The sequence below is a fragment of the Haemaphysalis longicornis genome, unplaced genomic scaffold (genome assembly GCF_048455015.1).
Source record: "Haemaphysalis longicornis isolate Haplotype H1 unplaced genomic scaffold, Haemaphysalis longicornis Haplotype H1 scaffold_3, whole genome shotgun sequence".
NCBI classification, from domain to species: domain Eukaryota; kingdom Metazoa; phylum Arthropoda; class Arachnida; order Ixodida; family Ixodidae; genus Haemaphysalis; species Haemaphysalis longicornis.
The window spans coordinates 77,019,220-77,037,689 of record NW_027526335.1 but is presented as its reverse complement, the minus strand read 5'-3'; the positions used below and the strand labels follow the sequence as shown (position 1 = coordinate 77,037,689).

The 18,470-nt window shown below is 46.7% G+C and overlaps 1 protein-coding gene across 1 annotated transcript in view; it reads right to left on the bottom strand.

Annotated features, from left to right (window-relative positions):
* Window positions 1–17,027, bottom strand: part of Tweek (transmembrane protein KIAA1109 homolog tweek) — a 105,157-nt gene extending 88,130 nt beyond the window's left edge. The window contains 9 exon segments of the mRNA XM_077703467.1: window positions 461–578; window positions 3,997–4,167; window positions 4,802–5,100; window positions 6,626–6,749; window positions 7,192–7,353; window positions 8,771–8,985; window positions 9,281–9,424; window positions 10,806–11,041; window positions 16,804–17,027. Coding sequence (XP_077559593.1) covers window positions 461–578; window positions 3,997–4,167; window positions 4,802–5,100; window positions 6,626–6,749; window positions 7,192–7,353; window positions 8,771–8,985; window positions 9,281–9,424; window positions 10,806–11,041; window positions 16,804–16,820 — 1,486 coding nt within the window. The 5' untranslated portion in view covers window positions 16,821–17,027.
* Between the last annotated feature and the right edge of the window lie 1,443 nt (window positions 17,028–18,470).

Sequence of the window (18,470 nt, the reverse complement as noted above, 5' to 3'; positions counted from 1 at the left end):
AATTTGAAAAATTTCATACCCTGTAGTGTTTTTTTTTTTTTTACTATAATTGAAAAGTATTCTGAACTTCCTACCATGTGTCAATACCTCGCTAGGGTTTCCAGAGCGGGCAACATGTACACCTCTGTAACACCAAAACTACTGAAGGTGTCATCATGAAATTATAAATTTCACCATTTGGAATGTTTTCCAATGTGCCTACCAAATTTCATTATTCCATGTCAAAAAACAAAAAAAGGTTACTCCGATCCCCACCTCCCCCTTTAAGAGTTCCTCTTTTGTTTTTAACGAATGTAAATGTATGCTATTAAGATGTGTTGCTGCAGCACATTAAGTATGTTTAATGATTTTAAAAAAAAAAACATGCTTTTTAGAAACAAAAATTATGAATAGATATGTTTTTACTCTTAAGCCACAGACACCAAAGCAGATGCCACGATGGGAGTCCCTGCCTGCTCACCCTGAAAGAATCCCTTGTGCGTGTGCAGGAGCGTGAGTGAACTGCGGCAGCCAGCCAGGCTGCACTGCCAGTCCTGGTGGCCATTCCAGACCAGGGGGTACTTGCCCTGCACATCAAACTGGAACACCAACCAGGAGGGTCGGAATGAATGCCTGCGGGGACGACAGCTTCTTGGCGAGCACAGATTTACTTTGCTTGGCAGCGGCAACGGGTGACGCTTTTAAAGATATGAGACATTTTGAAATGCTTTTGAAACAATTTAACGAGGCTAAACTTTGACCAGCTTGGCCCGTGTGCCCCAGCTGCATGAAGTAAACCTTTACACTGCACCACATGTGCCACAGCAACCACCTGCCCAGCCCCACTAAGCATTGACAAATGTGATTTCTTGTGAAATTTTCACAGAGGTGACACAAGGGGACGTAAGCGGAAAATTCAAAGTCCCTGTTGCATAACAATGAAAGTCAACACCCAGTAGATTTTATGGAAGCTCGCTGCCACTTGTGCTATCCCTGCTAGCCTTTGCTCTGCTTACTTTGTTTCAGAATTAGACGATCAAACTGTGGATTAGGGAGCAAATAAAGGAGGATGTCTTGGTTCAAATTCAGAAAAATTTATGTTAGTTCCTTCTTATAAACGTATCCATTTATTATGAGGTTTAACATGACAACGCAACTCAGGCAATGAGGCACGCCGTAATGGAAGGCTCTGGATTAATTTTGACCACCTAGGGATATTTAACGTCCTTTTTATAAAGGGATCGTCAAGAGCATAAGATACCTCAGGTGATTGGCAAAGCACACACAGACCCTATATATTCCCATCTGTGTACACCTTTCATAAACCTGAAACCCTCTTCCACACATTAGGCTAGCAGCCAATATCCTTCCCAACATCCCCTTATATCGCCTCTTCACACCTCACCCTACTAGTCACTACCAAGGAAGCACACTCACCCGGCTCAGCTCACAACTTCGGAACTTCAAAGGATAAAATGGAACTGAGGTATGACAGAGAGCATGACAGTCTCAAAACGTAACAGTCGAGGAGGATGATTGCCTGGTGTTTGACACGACCACGATAGTTACAGAAATGATGTTGCCAGACAAAGACTATTTTCAAAGTCGAAACAGTGGAGCCGGGTAAGGCTCCACTTGTGTTTTCTCTTGAAAACACAAACTTGTGTTTTCTCTTCATGGCTCCTTTAAAGGAGCCATGAAGAGAAAACGCAAGTTTGGTTCATTCAAAAGATTGTCTCGTTAGAATCATACTGACACCACTTTTAACGTAAACTTCGCTCAAATAAGCTACATAATTAGGAAAAACGGGAATGGTCATGCGACCCACCAGCTCATTTCCCGCAACAGAACCTATGTCGTCACATGGGCTAAGTTCTGCGATTGGCGGAGGGTGGCAGAAGCAGACGCAAATTAGGTAGAACTTACAAACTAGACGAACGAGCGATTTGCGCTTAAATTTAGGGCACATTCTTTACAAAGCAATAAGAATGATGGGACAAACAGTGGAAGTTACGAAAGCACATGTAAACATAGAAGTACTGATGCGTTCTGCTGTTCGTACTGCGCACAGCATGCCTGGTTTCGCTGCACAGCACTACGGGGCTTGGGGTTGTCTCAGACGACACTGGCCGATTGACGCAAGCAACGGTGTCTTACGTAACCCCATTTGTCGAGCGAGCACTGTTTCAGGGAACGAATATTTTCTCCCAGAACAAAAACAAGCCAGGTTTAAATGCGGGCAAAAACAAACCAAACGCTTGCCACGGTATGGTGGCGCCATCTAGGCTACGGAACGTAAAGAAACGCGGGAACAAACCAACACCGCTGTACAGGGTGGAGACAACCTTCGAGCGGTCCCGTGCCGCCGCGATTGGGCCAACGGGCTCAGCGCGTTATTCTTTTCGTTTCCCACGAGACCTAGCAACGCGAAACAGACAATATTATTCAAACTTCTTCAGTAAACCACGTTGCGGCGATAATTTTAGCGCGGTTTTGACACAATGACACAACGAGCGAGCAACCAAAAATGGCGGCGCCAGCGTATACGTGTCTCTACCCTGTACGGCGGATGCGTGAATGAAGGTACTCTAGGCTGCAGAGCGGTCGGTTTCAGTGATGTCACTTGGGACCACGAAAACGCACGATTGAGCGGGAAAATCAAAATTTTAACCTAAATTGTTTAATTTCTCAGTGAATAAAGCACCGTTTGTATCCGGACAAGCGCTGGGGGCACTATAAAACACGAAATCTTTCGAATAAAACCAACTTGCATTTTCTCTTCATGGCTCCTTTACCAAGGATTCAGTTCGCCTTCATAGACTGAAGAGCCAAGTCAACTGTTTTGACTCGCTCAAGCACAGAGGGCAATTTAGAGTTCACATACCCCAGCAAAATATTGCTAATCTCCACTTTGTCCATGTCTTTGGCAGCCAGACCTTTGCTTATAAGCCCTTGTGAACTTGCAAGTAGAGCTTTGAGAGATGACAGTCGGTTTTGGAGGGTCGACTTCTCGTTGATTAGCCATGAGGGAATCATGGGTGCGTTCCAATTTACCGTTTAGACAGCTTCGTTGCCGTCTTCGCGGACAGTACGCCATGTTAAGCCCCGTTCCAATTCGAACGAAGCAGTCAACAAAGACTGCTTCAAGGAGACAGCATCGAAGTCAGCAACGATGCAGGCTACCTTCCTGTCTAAAAAATTAGGTGACGCCAGCGCCACCTTTTTGTGTATTAATGTTAAAACAAAAGCACTTGTTCTTTTAAATAAATATTTAGTATAAGTTACTAGTGACGAAGATGACTTTGTTTAGTTTTTTAATTACGTAACATTTGTAATAACAACGGTAATAATAGTTACGAAACCTGCGGCTTGCGCAACTCAACATGTCTGCTATGACGCTGTCGTCTGCGCTGGTGTTGCGCTTGCGACCGCGGCGCCGTTCCAATTTTATTCCTTTAGACGTCTAGTTAGACTGCTTCGTAGGCTGTCTACGAAGCTGTCCTCGAATTGGAACGCAGCCCATGAGTGCACCGAACTGTCGTGGCTATGGATGCGGTGTGGATGCAGCTGCATCTATTGTGTAGCCAGCGCTCAGTGTTGCCCTGACAACGACAAGACTCTGCTAAATTTGGCGTTGTATGCTCTCAATGGACAATAATCGCGCAAATTGCCGTTTCTGCGCAGCTTGACGCAGCAGGGCAAATTGGCGCACATTGGCGCAATTGGCGCAGCAGTTTCACCCCTGCACTAGTACACCTTTGTCGAAGCGACCCGCCAGCAGGACATCGCTCGCCAAGCACACCCACAAGACAGCCTCCGACCCACAAATCATGCTCACCTGCAGATTTCACTGCACATTTCACTTTTGTCTTTTACCAATTCCTATGACAGAAGAATCAAACACAGTTATTTTTAATTGCCCCAAGTAAACTAACCTGCGCGTTACCATCAGGGGCGTGTTAGAATCGTGCAAATACGGTACGTGGAGGCTGAAGCGTGCCGTCGTGTGCCGCTCACCCCGAGGATCTCGCTCTCGAGCAGGTTGCGGAAGGGCAGGCTGGTGGAGGCCTCCAGGTGGAAGAGCTGGCCCGTGACGCGCGTCGTGTAGCCCTCCTCCCCCACCTGCCAGGGCAGGGTCAGCTCCAGGTACGAGCCCTGCTTCATCGTCATGTGCACCGCATTGGTCTCCTGCGGGACAGACGGGGGGCGTTGTTGCACTACGCAGGGAACAGTGTCCTTACGGTAAAGTTACGCTGCATGCACGATAAAACAGTACGTGGGCTCTGGCAGTCCCAAACTTCACGGCTGCTTTGTAAACAGTAAACAGGTTGAAAACTAGACGGCGCAGCGGGATTAGCTAGCTGACCAGTTCTAGCTGATGCTGCGCCTTCGTTGACATTGCCGTCAAAGCCTGCTGGATGCTCGTGTGGCCACAAAAGGTTCTTAGCTCTGGAATTGTGAACTACACAGTTGCTTAGAAATTCCACAGCTAAGTACCCTGTGTGGTCACACAAGCATCCAGCAGGCTTTGACGGCAATGTCAACAAAGGCACAGTGTCAGCTAGAACTGGACAGCGAGCTTATCCTGCTGAGATAGCTAATTCCGCTGTTTACTTTCCAACCTTCAAACATAACGGCATCAACCACTTCCTGTGAGTAGCCTTACTTGGCACCACAGGACCTCACCCAGCAAGGAGATCAACTAATAGTGTCCCAACTATAAGCAGGGAGCACCAAGAGCTTGCAAGACCACTGAATCCCGCCAAAAGGGAGAGGGCGAGTACAGAGACAAAGAAAGAGAGACAGCCAGGGCATGCCCCACCTTGTCCTTGGAGAAGAGCAGGTCGAGGCTGGCGTCGGCCGTGGTGCTGAGGCGCAGGTCGAAGGACTGCGCCCGACGCCTCTCGCCCACCTGGGGCGGGCCGGCGGCCTTCAGGGGCTGGTAGTCCTGGGGGAAGAAGAACTGCATGAGCCGGTCCCGCTGCCGGTCGGCCCAGGGCCCGTAGCTGAAGCTGGTGCCGCGGCCGCACTTGGCGTCCAGCCCCCACGTGGGGGCGCTGCGCCGCTCCACCAGGTCCCCGTTGGCCAGCTGCACCACCTCCTGCTCGGCCGGCACCAGCCCTGCAAGCAGGGAAGGGGGACACTTTCCGTGTGACGCGCCATTGCCCACCCCACCAGCAGGGCAGGGGACAATCCGGTACCAGTTGGAAAGCAGCTGTCAAGTGACACTGGTCAACAGCACTCATTTCTGTTTTTTTGCTGCAGATCTCTGCATGCCTACCTTTCCCAAATTCTGCTTTTTAGACAACTACGTAACTGCTGACCTCATAATCTGGGGGTGGGAGCTTTGTCAAGCGGTGGAATGAAGCATTTTCTTTCACCTCCTCATGTTCCTGAAGACATGAAACAAAATATCTTTAAGTTTCATGCCGTGTGCATGTTCCCCACATTGGGAACACATCACAGCATGATGGGCTTACAGTTACAGCTCAAACATCACAAATTTGCTTGTATATATACGCGAAGGAGTGCAACAATGTTGCCCAGGGCAACTTCAAAATTTTGTCGCCTATTAAACGGAAGAAACCACCAGACAGATGGGAAGGAAGTCAGCAGAACTGAACTGAAAGCTCAGTTCATTCTGTCAACCGTTAGCATGGAATTTAACTTTAGTGCCCAGCAGAGTCACGGAGGAGACAGGTCTTTGCTGCAGACACATTTCTTTACCCTAAGTAAGTTTCCTAAGAATGCACACAGCTCTGAATGAAAAGCATATTAACAGTAACACATTGACTTTTGTCCTCTAGAAAAATCAACTGGCAGTTGAAGACCTTCAGTCCTTGGTTCTATTTGCTCTGTAGAAGACAACGTTCTCTCGGACTCGGATCTCCTGTATGGTGTGGGGGCCCGTGTTCCCCTACGCCTCGCCCGCACATGTTTCCGCGAGCTGGGAGCCGCCATTTTGGGTAGCCGGCGCGTCACGTAGGTCGTGTCCTCTTCATGACCCCGCACGACGCGCCGAACCGGCTCACCGCGAACGTGTGCGCGAGGGCGTGACGAAAGGAGGACCAGTTTGTCACCTTCCTTTGCGCCACCCTCTCCCCGACCTGGGGAAGACCTCCTCTCCCCTCCGAGCTGACCTGCGGGACGAACGAGCGCTCTGCGGGGAGTCGACAGGGCGATTTGGTCGGAGTCTGTTGGCTCGGCAGTGCCTATGCCGAATGCCCCGATGACGGTGAACCCAGTTGGCTCCACGGACTCTGCCGAGAGATTCTGCCCTGATCGGTCGCCTCGGGATGCCTCCCCTGCTCCCGCGGCCGTGATGACGGATATCGAGGTCCGAGCCCCCAGCGGCTTGAGCGAGCGACAGGAGCCACGTCTCCCCGCGAGCGATAGTCGTGTTGTCTGGTATATGCCCTGTATCTGCCAGGCAATAAAGCCTATTTTGAATTGCCGGAGCCTGTCTACCGCATGTGAGTACTCGAACCCGTGCGTGAGTCTTCGGATTCCGCAGGGCTAGTGTACGGCGCGTAGCGTTCTCTAGCGAAGCTAGCCGGGGTCCTCTGCTATCCCGTACGTTAGCCCACAATGTCCATGACATTCGAATACACAGACACCTCAAAACAAGGAACACCAGCACACATACCGGCCTCGTCCTGGTAGTAGAAGAGATGCACCCTGTTGGACTGCAGCACCACAAAGCCTTCCCCCATGAAGCGTGGTGGCTCATCGGGAACACCTATGTACTTGGGGCTGGGGGCCAGCATGACCTGCAGTCACACAACAGCCAGCCTCCGAGTCTGAGGAGGGAACGTCGTCTTTGGCCAAAAAACGAAAATAGCTCAACTATAAGGTCAAACCACTGAAGGCAAAAGGAAGAGAGCCATTTGCACCGCACTGTTGTCTACAAACATACCCTCCCTACAAAGCAGAAGCCGTTTTGCTTTCTTGTATGTGACTGTAGAGTGCACTTATTTAACTAAACCTCCTAACTGAACTAAGACAAGCAAAAGCAGCTTTATGGGCACTTTCGCCGGTCACTGCTCTAGATGAGCTTTAACACCAGCTGCAAGGCACATCTGCGGTAGTCTTTAACTTAGGCTCAAACCCTGCACTGCCCTGCCAATACCTGAGCACACACACGTTTCGGGGACAAAAGCGTGTGCCCAAGGACACGTCCACCCAGGTGCTCCCAACGTGACTGGGGCCCACCTTGAAGCTGTCCAGCCGGCAGTCCAGCGTGTGCTGGAACAGGTCGAGCCGAGAGGCCGCTGCCCTCGTCTTGTAGGTGGCGTGCGCTTCCTCGAAGCGAATCGAAATGGTGGTGGGCAGCAGCCGGTTGCCAAACACCAGGCGCCCCGTCGATACCTCCACCTGCACCATCAACCAACAACACGACCGCAAAAACTGAACTCAAAAAGGAAAAAAGAAAAGACAAAAAAAGGGGTTCATTTATCATTTAAGTGCAAGATGACCACATAAGAACAAAACACTAGTTCTGGCTACACTTTTCTTCAGTAAAAAAAGAAGGTCACAGTACCACAAGCAAGTTGACATGACGTAACACTCAACAAGTTCAAGAAGTGCCTTCAATAGGACAACTTTAAACAGCCTGATGGATAAAAGAAAAAAAAAGCTTTACGCAAATGCAAAGTTTCAACTTAAATAAAAACTTGTTCAACAAATTATACAAGGAAACAAGGAAGCAAGGAAGCTTCAGTCTTTCCCCACAAAAGCATTTATTTAGCTAGGAATATGAGGAGTGCTGCTTGCTGTTCTGTCATTACATGCTAGGCATAGGATTCAGCAACGAACAAAAAAGAGGGACCATAAAAGTGCAGTGACTCAATTTTTGACAATTGTTTATTTTAGCAGATTCAACGTTACCTGACATTTTCAGGCATCAACAAATAAATGCGATCCAACCTTTGAATAAAGTTTCCACTGAATAAATTCGTATGGCTAGCTGGCATGATTACAGTGATAACTTCTGCAGCACTCAAGATTTTAGGTTTCGTATGCTAAAAGCAGATGCTGAGAGGACGATCACACCTGGTGGTTTTTACCCATCAAAAGGATAAAACCCTGTAATTTAACTGAAAATTCGCTTATTGAACTGTCTATTACTTCTCAACTATGTAACAGCCCGTGTAAATTCATTGCTACAATAAAAAAAAATTTCCGCAGCTTGCACTAGCGGTGCAAGGCTGGAGAAAGAGCAGAGCTGGCGGCCCCTCTCCCTTCGTCGGAGACCCGGCTGTTGCCCCTCACATGGATTTCCGAACTTGCCGCTCAAAGTTCTCCATGACTGGCAGGCCAGGATCATTTTAAAAAGTCCGCAGCCTTTCACATCTCTCCCAAAGTGGAGGACCCCGTTAGCAGGTGCTAGAACCCGTGGCAACTGGCTTTGCGAACTGTAATCCATCCATAAAGGCCAACTTATTTCCACTCTTTAGTGTCGCTTAGTTGAAACTTTCAGATTAAACATGGCTAGAGCCAGCAAGAGAGACAGCATCTTCTACTCACTGGCAGCACGCATGCTATAAAACCTTTCCGCAAAGCTCGGAAGCCCCACGGAGATTTACAAACCTTGAAAGAAGCCACGGACTGCCCCGCTACCCGACTGCAACCTATGGCGCACTCAACCTTTGTGCCAACAATCGGCCAGCCCTGCTCCTGAAAGATCCCGTTTTCGCAGTTGCCCACAAGGGAACATGATTACTCAGGTGCAAGCCAGAACGCCTGTAGTAGCCAATGATCTCAAAGCCAAGCAAGCTGGAATTTGTGGCACCTTGAGCACGGGAACTAGGTCCCGCCAAGGATGGTCCTCCGGAGAGTTGGTCGGGGGTGGTTCCTCCCCCTTGAGTGGCTCGGGCCCATCTGGTAGGACGCTGGGCTCCAGGCCAAACAGCTGTTCCAGGCGAGAGTAGAGCTGGGACCGGTTGTAGATGTGCAGCTCCAGCCCATTCAGCAGGATGAACACACGGGCCTCGGCATCAGCGCAAGCTAGAAAAGAACGAACAAGCCACAGCAGGCTTAGCAAAGCACAGCAATTCTCAAACCCTCTGCGTTTTGGAACCATAGAAACCACTGTGTACCACCTAGAAACGTACACCCCACAACCTTACTGCACTGCTTCTGAAAAGCCATAAAAAGATGTTTCTGGTGAGGTTTTTTACGGTATGTTATTTTTTTGTCAGTTTTCTTTTCACCTCAAGTTAAAAGACCGACCTACAGTACAACTTATACAGTGCTATATAAACAAGAAACAAATTAGTTAGAAGGTTCAGGTGACACGTACTGCGGGGAAACTCCTTCTTCACATACGGGATCCACCAACGAAAGATGAGCCAACCATCTTGAGCTCGAACAGTGTAGTCGGGCGTGATGTAGGCGACGTCCCGAAACATCAGCTTTCCAGACAGCACCGAGAGGGACACGGAACCTGAAATACCAGCAAGGTTGTATCAATGAATACAACATCTCCCAACACATTATTCAGCACAACTTATACTGAGTATTTTAAGTGCAATAACCTTTCAACCAACGATTAGCAAAATAAGGTTAAGCCTATAAAGCTTATCCAGTGAAGGTTGGGTTTCTGCAGACAGCCTTAAGTGCCTTTGCGTACACCTTTCATTCTTCGACCACCTCGAAATCTGCAGCTCGAAATTGTTTGACAAATGACAGTAGCTTTCCACAAATACCTTCATGTGAAAGACCATTTGCAATATATGCCATTCTATGTAGCGGGGATGTCCCAGCAGCCAAAGCATTCTCAGCCTGTGGCCCCTTCTTTAGCCCGCTTTCAAAACAGCGCAACTCTACATGGGACAATGGAAATATGTAGGGATCGCAACGGGTGCGCTGGTGAATTTCATCACAGATGAACTCGCTTTTGTAGCGAGGCTGTCAAGGCTGCCCGATAAGAACGTATCCAAAATGTGCACCCCGGGCACCTTGCGCTGGAAGCCAGGACGGGTGGTTGTGGAGGCTCTGGGTCAAAAACACTGATTGATTGTAGGGTTTAACGTGCCAACACAACGCAGGTGATGAGGCCCGCCATAGTGGAGGGCTCCGGATTAATTTCCACCACCTGGGGATCTCTGATGTGCGCCGAAATCTCATACACGTAGCCGTTTTTGCCTTTTGTCTCCATCAGAAGAGCGGCCGCCACGACCAGGAACCCGCATCCTCGTGCTCAGCAGCACAACGCCTTAGCCACTGAGCTACTGTGGTGGGTTCTGGATCAAAAACAAACACCAAAAAAAAAATCTGCACCTGTTGCTGGAATTAAAATATGGCTCCATCTATCACACCCCAATAGACAACCTACCGAACCTTCCCAATGCTCGGGGGAGGGGGGGGGGGGCCTGTTGTGTTACCTTGTGGTGTCCTGTCCCCAGTCAAAAATTCTTTTGGAGATCACCACATTCTCCTACACTGTTTCATTGTGAATCCTTTTGAACTGCCTACGTTAACCCCTCTGAATCCTGGAGAGCCGTTACAAGACCCCGCCATGGTGGCAAGCCGGTATGCTCTTGAAAACAAAAATTTCTGTGACTTTAAAGCAGACTAGGGCTAACTGCCCAAAAGTTCTACGAACTGGCCACAACAGCAAGCAACTCTGGAATGTGAGTGGCTTTCACAGGGGGGCAGTTGGTAAGAAAAATAAAGGACGCTACGCACTTTGCAAAGATAATGCAAGCCACAAGAGCGAATCGCCCAAACTTTTAATGGTGTACCTTCACACTGTTTCCACCATTCTGGGAGGGTGGAGGGGAGAGTGCTTACACAGCAACTAAAAAGTGAAACAGGGGAGTCACCTATTTTGAGATAGGCCGTGGCCACAAAGCGGTTGAGTATCTTGGTGAGGAGGAAGCCCAGGACGCGGGCGTTGTAGTAGGTGATGTAGATGACCCACACAGTGGCTGCCAGCAGGGCACACAGCAGCCAGGCAAAGTTGGAGTCCAGGGGCAACTTCTCCAGTGGAGCCGTCGTGTTCCATGCTGCTGGGTATGCGGCCACCACCTCCACCACCTCAGACGGTAGGGCGGGTGGCCTGCATCGTGAGCGAAGCAGCATTGCCCATGCATCCAAAATGGCCACTCATCAATTTAAGGGCTTAGGCTATGTTGTGGCAACTATGCCGGACAAAGGAGGCAAGTAGAGTACAGTAGAAGCACTCAAAGTACATGAGTACAACCAGCAATTTGAGGCGACCTCGACTTTGAGTCTCTAGACGCTCAGTGCAACCCAGAGCAGCCTTAGCGAGCTCGTTATAGGTTGTATTCATTGGCGAGGGACGCGTGCAGGCAACTATGCGAGTGCGCCGTTATTGGTTACGTCAGACTCTGTGGGATGGCGGTACTTGACCGTGCTAGGCCCATGATGTGTGTTGGACGTTCCAAACTCTACCCCACCAAACACAAAGTAATGCCTCGACTACAATGTAAGTGCGATTAATAACAACTCTGTTGACACCACCATGGAGAATCTGGTTGAAATGGAGCTGACAACACACGCCGGTATTTTTTCCGGCGGCGATTGGGTGCAGTGGAGCAAGCCGCGCCATGTCCATGGCACTTTGGCCATGTACGTGGTCGTTTCCAGTGTTGTCAAGCGAAGAAATTGACAATTACACTTTTCAGTGAATACTATCTATAGCACAGTGAAACACTATGGTGTCCCCCCCTTCAGCTTCTAATGCATACAACCCCCTAGCTGGGAGTTAAAACCGCCATGCTTTGCCCTCGGCAGCTAGATACATGCCTGTTTGAAGACAAGACAAGGCAGAGGTTTTATTTGCCTCTAAAGAAACATGTTTTAATTGCTTATTTTTACTACTTAACATATAACGAGGCAGCGTTCTATTCACAGGCTTTTAAGCACAATTTACAGTTTGCGTACAAACACAATTCAATCCTGTGATTAGGTCAGCACTAAGAATCCAGACAAGCCAGTCGTTTTCCCACAAACACTATATTCGAAGCCACTTTGCTTCAATGCCAAAGACAAGAACTGAATCAGTGGATGACTCCAGCCATGTTTAGCATATCCACGCTGTTACGATTTCGCACGAAATCAAGAAAAATTCTAGCTTTACGTTTTATGCCCAGCCCTACACAGGCGAAACAAAACAGAAACTGGCATGCCACCTCAGTGAAGTCTTATTCACTCAATAGTTGCAACATAAGCGCAAATTTCTCGCTATACTGAGAGTAATTACCAAATAAAAGTTGGAGTCAGCTGTTATTGCATGTGAAAGAAGACACACGACATAGGTACTAACCTAGGCATTCAGTTGCTTCAACCATGCTGTTCTTAACAGCGATCCCACCATCATTAAAATAATTAAGCAAACTAAACTGTACAACCATGCTCAAATGAGAAAAGACTGCAGCGTCGCGCCAATGCAGTTGTTTCCAGCAACCTGCTTTGCTCAGCCATGAACTACACTTTGATTGTTTAACTTAGTTCTGCAATACAAAACGCCAAAAGGAATAGCTAAATCTTAATAACCTTGCTTTTGCAGCAAGACGTTTGAAAAAAAATTTAAACATTAACTAAAGCGCTAAGCTGAGCGAGTCTGGCAGACATGCATCGTGTACAGGTCTTCTTCACAAACAGACTGAGAAATTGTTGAGGCCTTCACGATAAGCAGAGAAGGGGAAAGGTACGTCACTGCACTGTCCTTGGCACTGTCCGCAAAAGAAATAATTTTTTTGGAGAGGGGGAGCTGGTTGCGCATGGGCGACAGGCGATTGCCGTACATACGTGTCAGTTCAATTTACGCCTTGTGATATGGGCCGGCATTGTGGTGTGGCTTATTTGTGATATGAGCAAGCGTGACATTTGCGATACTCTTTTGTTCGTATTTACCATGTTTTTATGGTTCTCCTTTCCAAAAATCATGTACATATAGGTGTTTTCCGTGATTCTGTGGCACAAACTGAGTTGAAGCTCAGCATGTGCTTCGTCTCCTCTTTAGCTTTGTCCCTGTGTTAATGTACGATGAATTCCCTAGTTAAACATCAACATCATTGCAAGTCTAGGTCACACTAACGCTACAGTATCAGAACCAGCCAAATAAGACCTTCCCACCCTTTATAAATGCGCTTGAGGCACGCAGTGCCAAAGGTTGCGCTGATTGTATGGCCGTTGAATTTAATCATTTATTTTGAACAAAAGCAGGTTAACACACTACACTGTTGAGTGCACGCCAACTTGCCGCTGAGTTGAGTACAGGGGAGACCAAAATAACAATCAATTATGAGACAGCACGTTGATAAGTATCAGAGAGTAAGTGGCGAAGATTAAAATGAGGACAGAGAGCTGCACATAAGATGGGGGTAGTGTTCTCCTCTTCCCACATTTACTATAGAAAAGCAGAAAATTTGTTGCCTTTTTTTTTTCTTGAACAGGGTGTTTTACATTTTCTGCTGAGCAGACTGCAACGGAACATCCTCTTATCCATCCATTGTTGTACATCAAAGTACACCGAGTCATTTCGGAAAGGACACATGATTTAGCACTTTGCCTACCGTAGCCTGGCTGAGCTCGCCTACATAAGTTGTACCACTCCCACCGAAGACGAGCTAGGCTCGTCCATGCTAAAACAAACAAGTGCTTGCGAGCTACCGCAGTCAGGCTACTCTGAAATATGTTAATTTGTTTATCATGTTTGTCATGTTTAGCATGTTGTTTATCATGTTAACTTATGTTGAACTGGTTTTATCCATTACACACTTGTTTTCTGACTATCGTTTGACAACCTGACGACAGGAGACGTTGACAGCCCTAGCCCATAAGGAGCTTCGTCCCTTAAAAAAACTTTGTTCAAACCTTTTGCTCCCCTTGACGTGCATAGTCGTCATGAGATTTTGTACTAAACTGACTGATGATGAGTATAGTCATCATCGGTCAGAGTCATTTTGGAGCCCTGAGGGCGTTTTTTCGCAAGACACTGCAGACATGCGGTGAAGCCATCTTCTTGCAATCTTTCTTATACAACTGAAGAAATAAAGAAATGTTATTTCATTGAAATAATGGTGGCGTGTGAAGCCATCTTAGAGCAATATTTTTAGACAGTTAAAAAAATAAAGGAACATTAATTCATTGAAATAGTAATGCTATTTTATTTAGAAAGAAAAAGCTCTACAATTTGAGCGAAAAACATCTCGGTAAATTTGGTACATTTTCCTTTTTTTTTTTTTCACGGTATGGAAAGGGTTAAGCGGCACTTTGATGAGAATCTGTCTCCTTAAGTGGGAAACCCTTCCAACACCTACGAGTGAGAAAGACCAGTTGAAATAAGAAAGCCCCGAAGTAAGAGGGTCGAGTCAACTACACTGCAGTGACTAGAAATGCAAAAAAAAAAAAGAGAGAGAACCTTACAAAAAAACAAGTTGAAAAGAGAAAAGCTGCATATAAAAAGAGTGGTGCTAAGATGGTGGTAGGTGGGACAATAAGTTGCGAGTGAATGTTTATGCCTGATATGATGCCAGAATATGAGAAAGGAGTTTGAAGAGTGCTTGTGACTTCACAAATGGAGATGGAGGGGGGTTATGAGCCACCAGTGAGAGCGAAAGGTAGTCGTGAACGGGCGCAGGAATAAGCGATTCACTGGGGCGAACAGCTATGCCACAGTGACTCTAGGGTTGCCAACTCCTCTTGCTAGTGCAGCAAAAAGATGGGCACTGGAAAGCAACCCATACAAGAGAGGGTGCAGGAAACACAGCTGCTCTAAGGGATGCTGGCTTAGTTTGTCTAGACGAGAAGGGTGTGGTACTTTTGAGATGCCTCAAGTTTGAGGCAATATGGTCTGGATAGTCAAATAGTTAAGGCAGAAAGCTTGGCTAGTTGGTCACGAGCACAATAAGACATGATTACTAGTGAAACAGAAACAAGGACAAGAGAAAGAAACACTGGACGACGCTAGACTTCAATTGAATTTTCAAATTCATTTAAAGTCTAGCATCGCTAAACTAGCACTGTATTTTCAAATTAGGTTGGAGCCTCCTTTTAAATTCAGTTTAAGTATAGCATTGTCCAGTGTTTTTTTCTCTCTTCCTTGTTTTCGGTTCGCTAGTAATCATGTCTTATTATGGTGTGGATAGCCCATTGCTGGACGCCTTCCATGTAAACGGGGAGGTGATGTTGGCGAAGCAACCAGACGGAACATTAATACTTCAATAGAGAAAGCCCCAACACTTTGTAGAGCCCGCAAAGTGTCTGAAGGATGCCTGGTTTTTTTAAGCCCAGAAACGTAAGCCACGCCTCCAGCAATATGTGGGAAAAGTCCTGAGTTTGTGAAAAGGTCCCCGCAAGTATGTTTGTACAATCTGATACGAGGATTACAGTGTCAGTCAAACTGTACTGTGGTCCATGGTAGCGCTTGGCACTACGAGGTGCAGTACACAGATCTTCTTTGCATTGAGGCGATGGTGCTGAGCTGTTGCCCAGCGTTTGAACTCTCAGGTTACTCTTTAATGATGAATTCATCAGACGAGACAATATCAGAGCAAGGATAGATGTACCATTCCCATACCGCCCCAAATGACATCACCTATTGTAGAAGGTGTTGTCGACATAAAGTATAAAAAGTATTGGGCACAGCCGCAAATCTAGGGCACGCCAAACAAACTGCAATTCATGGCATAGCTCGTGCCTTACAATACAACTGTCGGCCGTGGTGCGGGAGAAAACCAGAGAGCTAGTTACTAAGCAAGGGTCCCTACACGTCTGCGTCCTTCCTCCTTTCCTGAAGGACATAAATGTGGAGCGCGTCACAAGCAGCTGACTGATTAAGCTGGGCGAGATCACTTGCAATGCACGTTGTCCATCACGTAATGGGGTATGGCATCTGCAAGATTTTCAGAAGCCGTGATGACTATCTGCAAGGCAGTTCGACTCCTTGAGGAAGGCGAAGAGCTCACCACTGGAAACATGACGTAATGGGGTATGGCATCTGCAAGATTTTCAGAAGCCGTGGTGACTATCTGCAAGGCAGTTCAACTCCTTGAGGAAGGCGAAGAGCTCACCACTGGCAACCAATAGAATTAATGGACACAAGTCAATAGACCCCTGCTGCACTGGATTGATTTTTTTCTTCCTTGTGCATCAATGCTGGCATATTAATTTTGGAGGCATAGTCCCCCGGCCTAGCCAGCCATGTACGAGTTCCAATGTCGTTGGGACCAGAAGCTCCAGAGGCATTGGTGGAAATACCAGCTAGGACAAAAATGCAATTAACAGAATGGTATGTGCATTTTCGAGGTAGACCAACGACTGGGTTTTTTGCGTTATATTGCCTGATTTAATCTGCAATGTTACAACTATTCCAACCTAACCTTTAGTCAAAAGGTCGGCGTATTTAAGTGCATCAATTACGGTGGGCTTCCATTCCACCTCTTCGCTGTGAAACCTAGTTTCAAATCGTGTCTTCACTCCGTTTTTTTTTTTTTTTTTTTTCCCAGAAAAGAAACTATGAAAGTAAATCGGCGCACGATATCGCTCCGCAGTGCATAGACGTTGCTCTTGCTCAGTTTTTATCATGAAGCCAGTCTCCAATTAACCCCGATCAGCGTACGCAAATACTAACGCTTCTGACAGCAGCGAGAATAAAAGACTTGAATGGTTTCGATAGGGCTTGTGAACGAAATGCAATCAGGCAAGTACTTGCCATCGGTTTCCAACAACGGCAACACATACGACAGATATAAAAGGATTTCGTACTAATAAAGATGCAGGAAATGAAAACACATTTGCATTAATAAACGTAAAAACTCAGGGCAGATAACTACACCGATGAAGAGAACTCACGCATCAGTCGCGTTCATGGCAGGCGGAATGGAACGCAAGAGATCGGCATACTATGCATTCTTTGTTGACAGCTCCCTCGCTTGGCACGTGTCCTTTCAGAACACCTAGGCAGCGAGAACATTGCAAGCTACAGTTTGTGGCCAATCTAAACGAAACTGAGTGCACCCGTAATGACACCAACACCCCCAACGGAAATGCATTTTCTTTCTTTCTTTTTTCCTTGTCCTGGCAGATAGCCGGCTTGAAAACCTTGGCTTGGATACTTACTTGCACTTCAATTTTTCATCCACAATGATGATAGCAACCCGTGAATTTGCCTAATTTTTGCGCCATTTAACATTCAGTAAAAGCCGCCACAATGCCATAGTTTTCTTGCGATTCCCACAGCACAGGTGTGGGGTCTTTGTTCACCAGTATTCTTTCCTCCATGTTGACATTCGCCCTTGTCAGCTCTGTCGTCTGCGAGGATGCTGCGGCGGACGTTAACTCTAAACAGTAGTATTTACTCTATGCTAAACAAGCTCGCATTTTTATTCTACTATCGTATCATTCCTTTCATTCTGCTCACTCATTCGTTTATTCTACTATCGTATTATTTGTGTTATTTAGAAAGAGCGGATCTGCCCACCTTGGCGCCCCGCGCCAAGCTTCAGTCTTTACATAACTCTGAAAATCCGGCTAGTTATGTCAAGGCTAACTGTAGCACCAAACACGAAACAAGCATTGCCACACACTTGATAAGTATCCCTTCAAAAAGAATGTTTTTCGCCACTCTTATTCCACGAACCATACGAGCCTGGAATGCACTGCACCCCACTGTGTTGACATAGCCGACAGTTGAAAAATCTGTGCCGACTTTTATGTAGCCGCGATTTCTTGAGTTGACGATGTCGCAAGTTTTAACTCTTGTTTGGTGCAATTACTTTTTGTATTTGTTTTTATTGTGCTTGTCATTCGCCCCAGCAAACGACGATTCTTTGCCTTTCACTGCGTAAAAATTTTGCACTACGTCCGTGATATATGCTTGGAATTCCAAGTACTTGCAACATGTATTTTTAGTCTGTATATTGTTTCTTGCAGTGCGACTCCACTCCTGTAATAATCCCATAACAGGATTGACAGTATCCTGAAATAAATAAATAAATAAATAGCACTACGAACACTAAAAATAACTGTAAAGTTGTCTGTTGATAGCTGAAGAAACCAACCATTTGCTGCTTGAGCATTGCTGGGAAAAAAATTAAGCTAAAAATACATTTTGTCAAGTTGTACGCAATTTATCAGGATAAAAAAAAACGCCAATTTTATTTTTCTTTAGGTCGATCACTCCTTACAATGCAGTTGAGCAAAAAAGAAAAAGTGCAAATGAGCAAGCAGCATCACAAAAAAAAAAAATTGAACCCTGAAGTGTCTATCACTGTTGTGACTCTACCACAGATGAAATCAGCACCCCTCGCCCTCAGAAATCATATGCTGCATTAATCCATAGGAGTAAGCATCTGCAAAGAAAAACTCCAATAGCTGAGGCATCTGAAGTGCAACAGTCCCCACCACATGCATAGGGAACGGGCCATACCTACCTTGAAAACATTTTCAGTGCTTAACAAGAGAAGAATTCTAGCACGGAAGCTCAAATGTTCTCTTCAGGAAAAAAAAAAGTGTCTTCG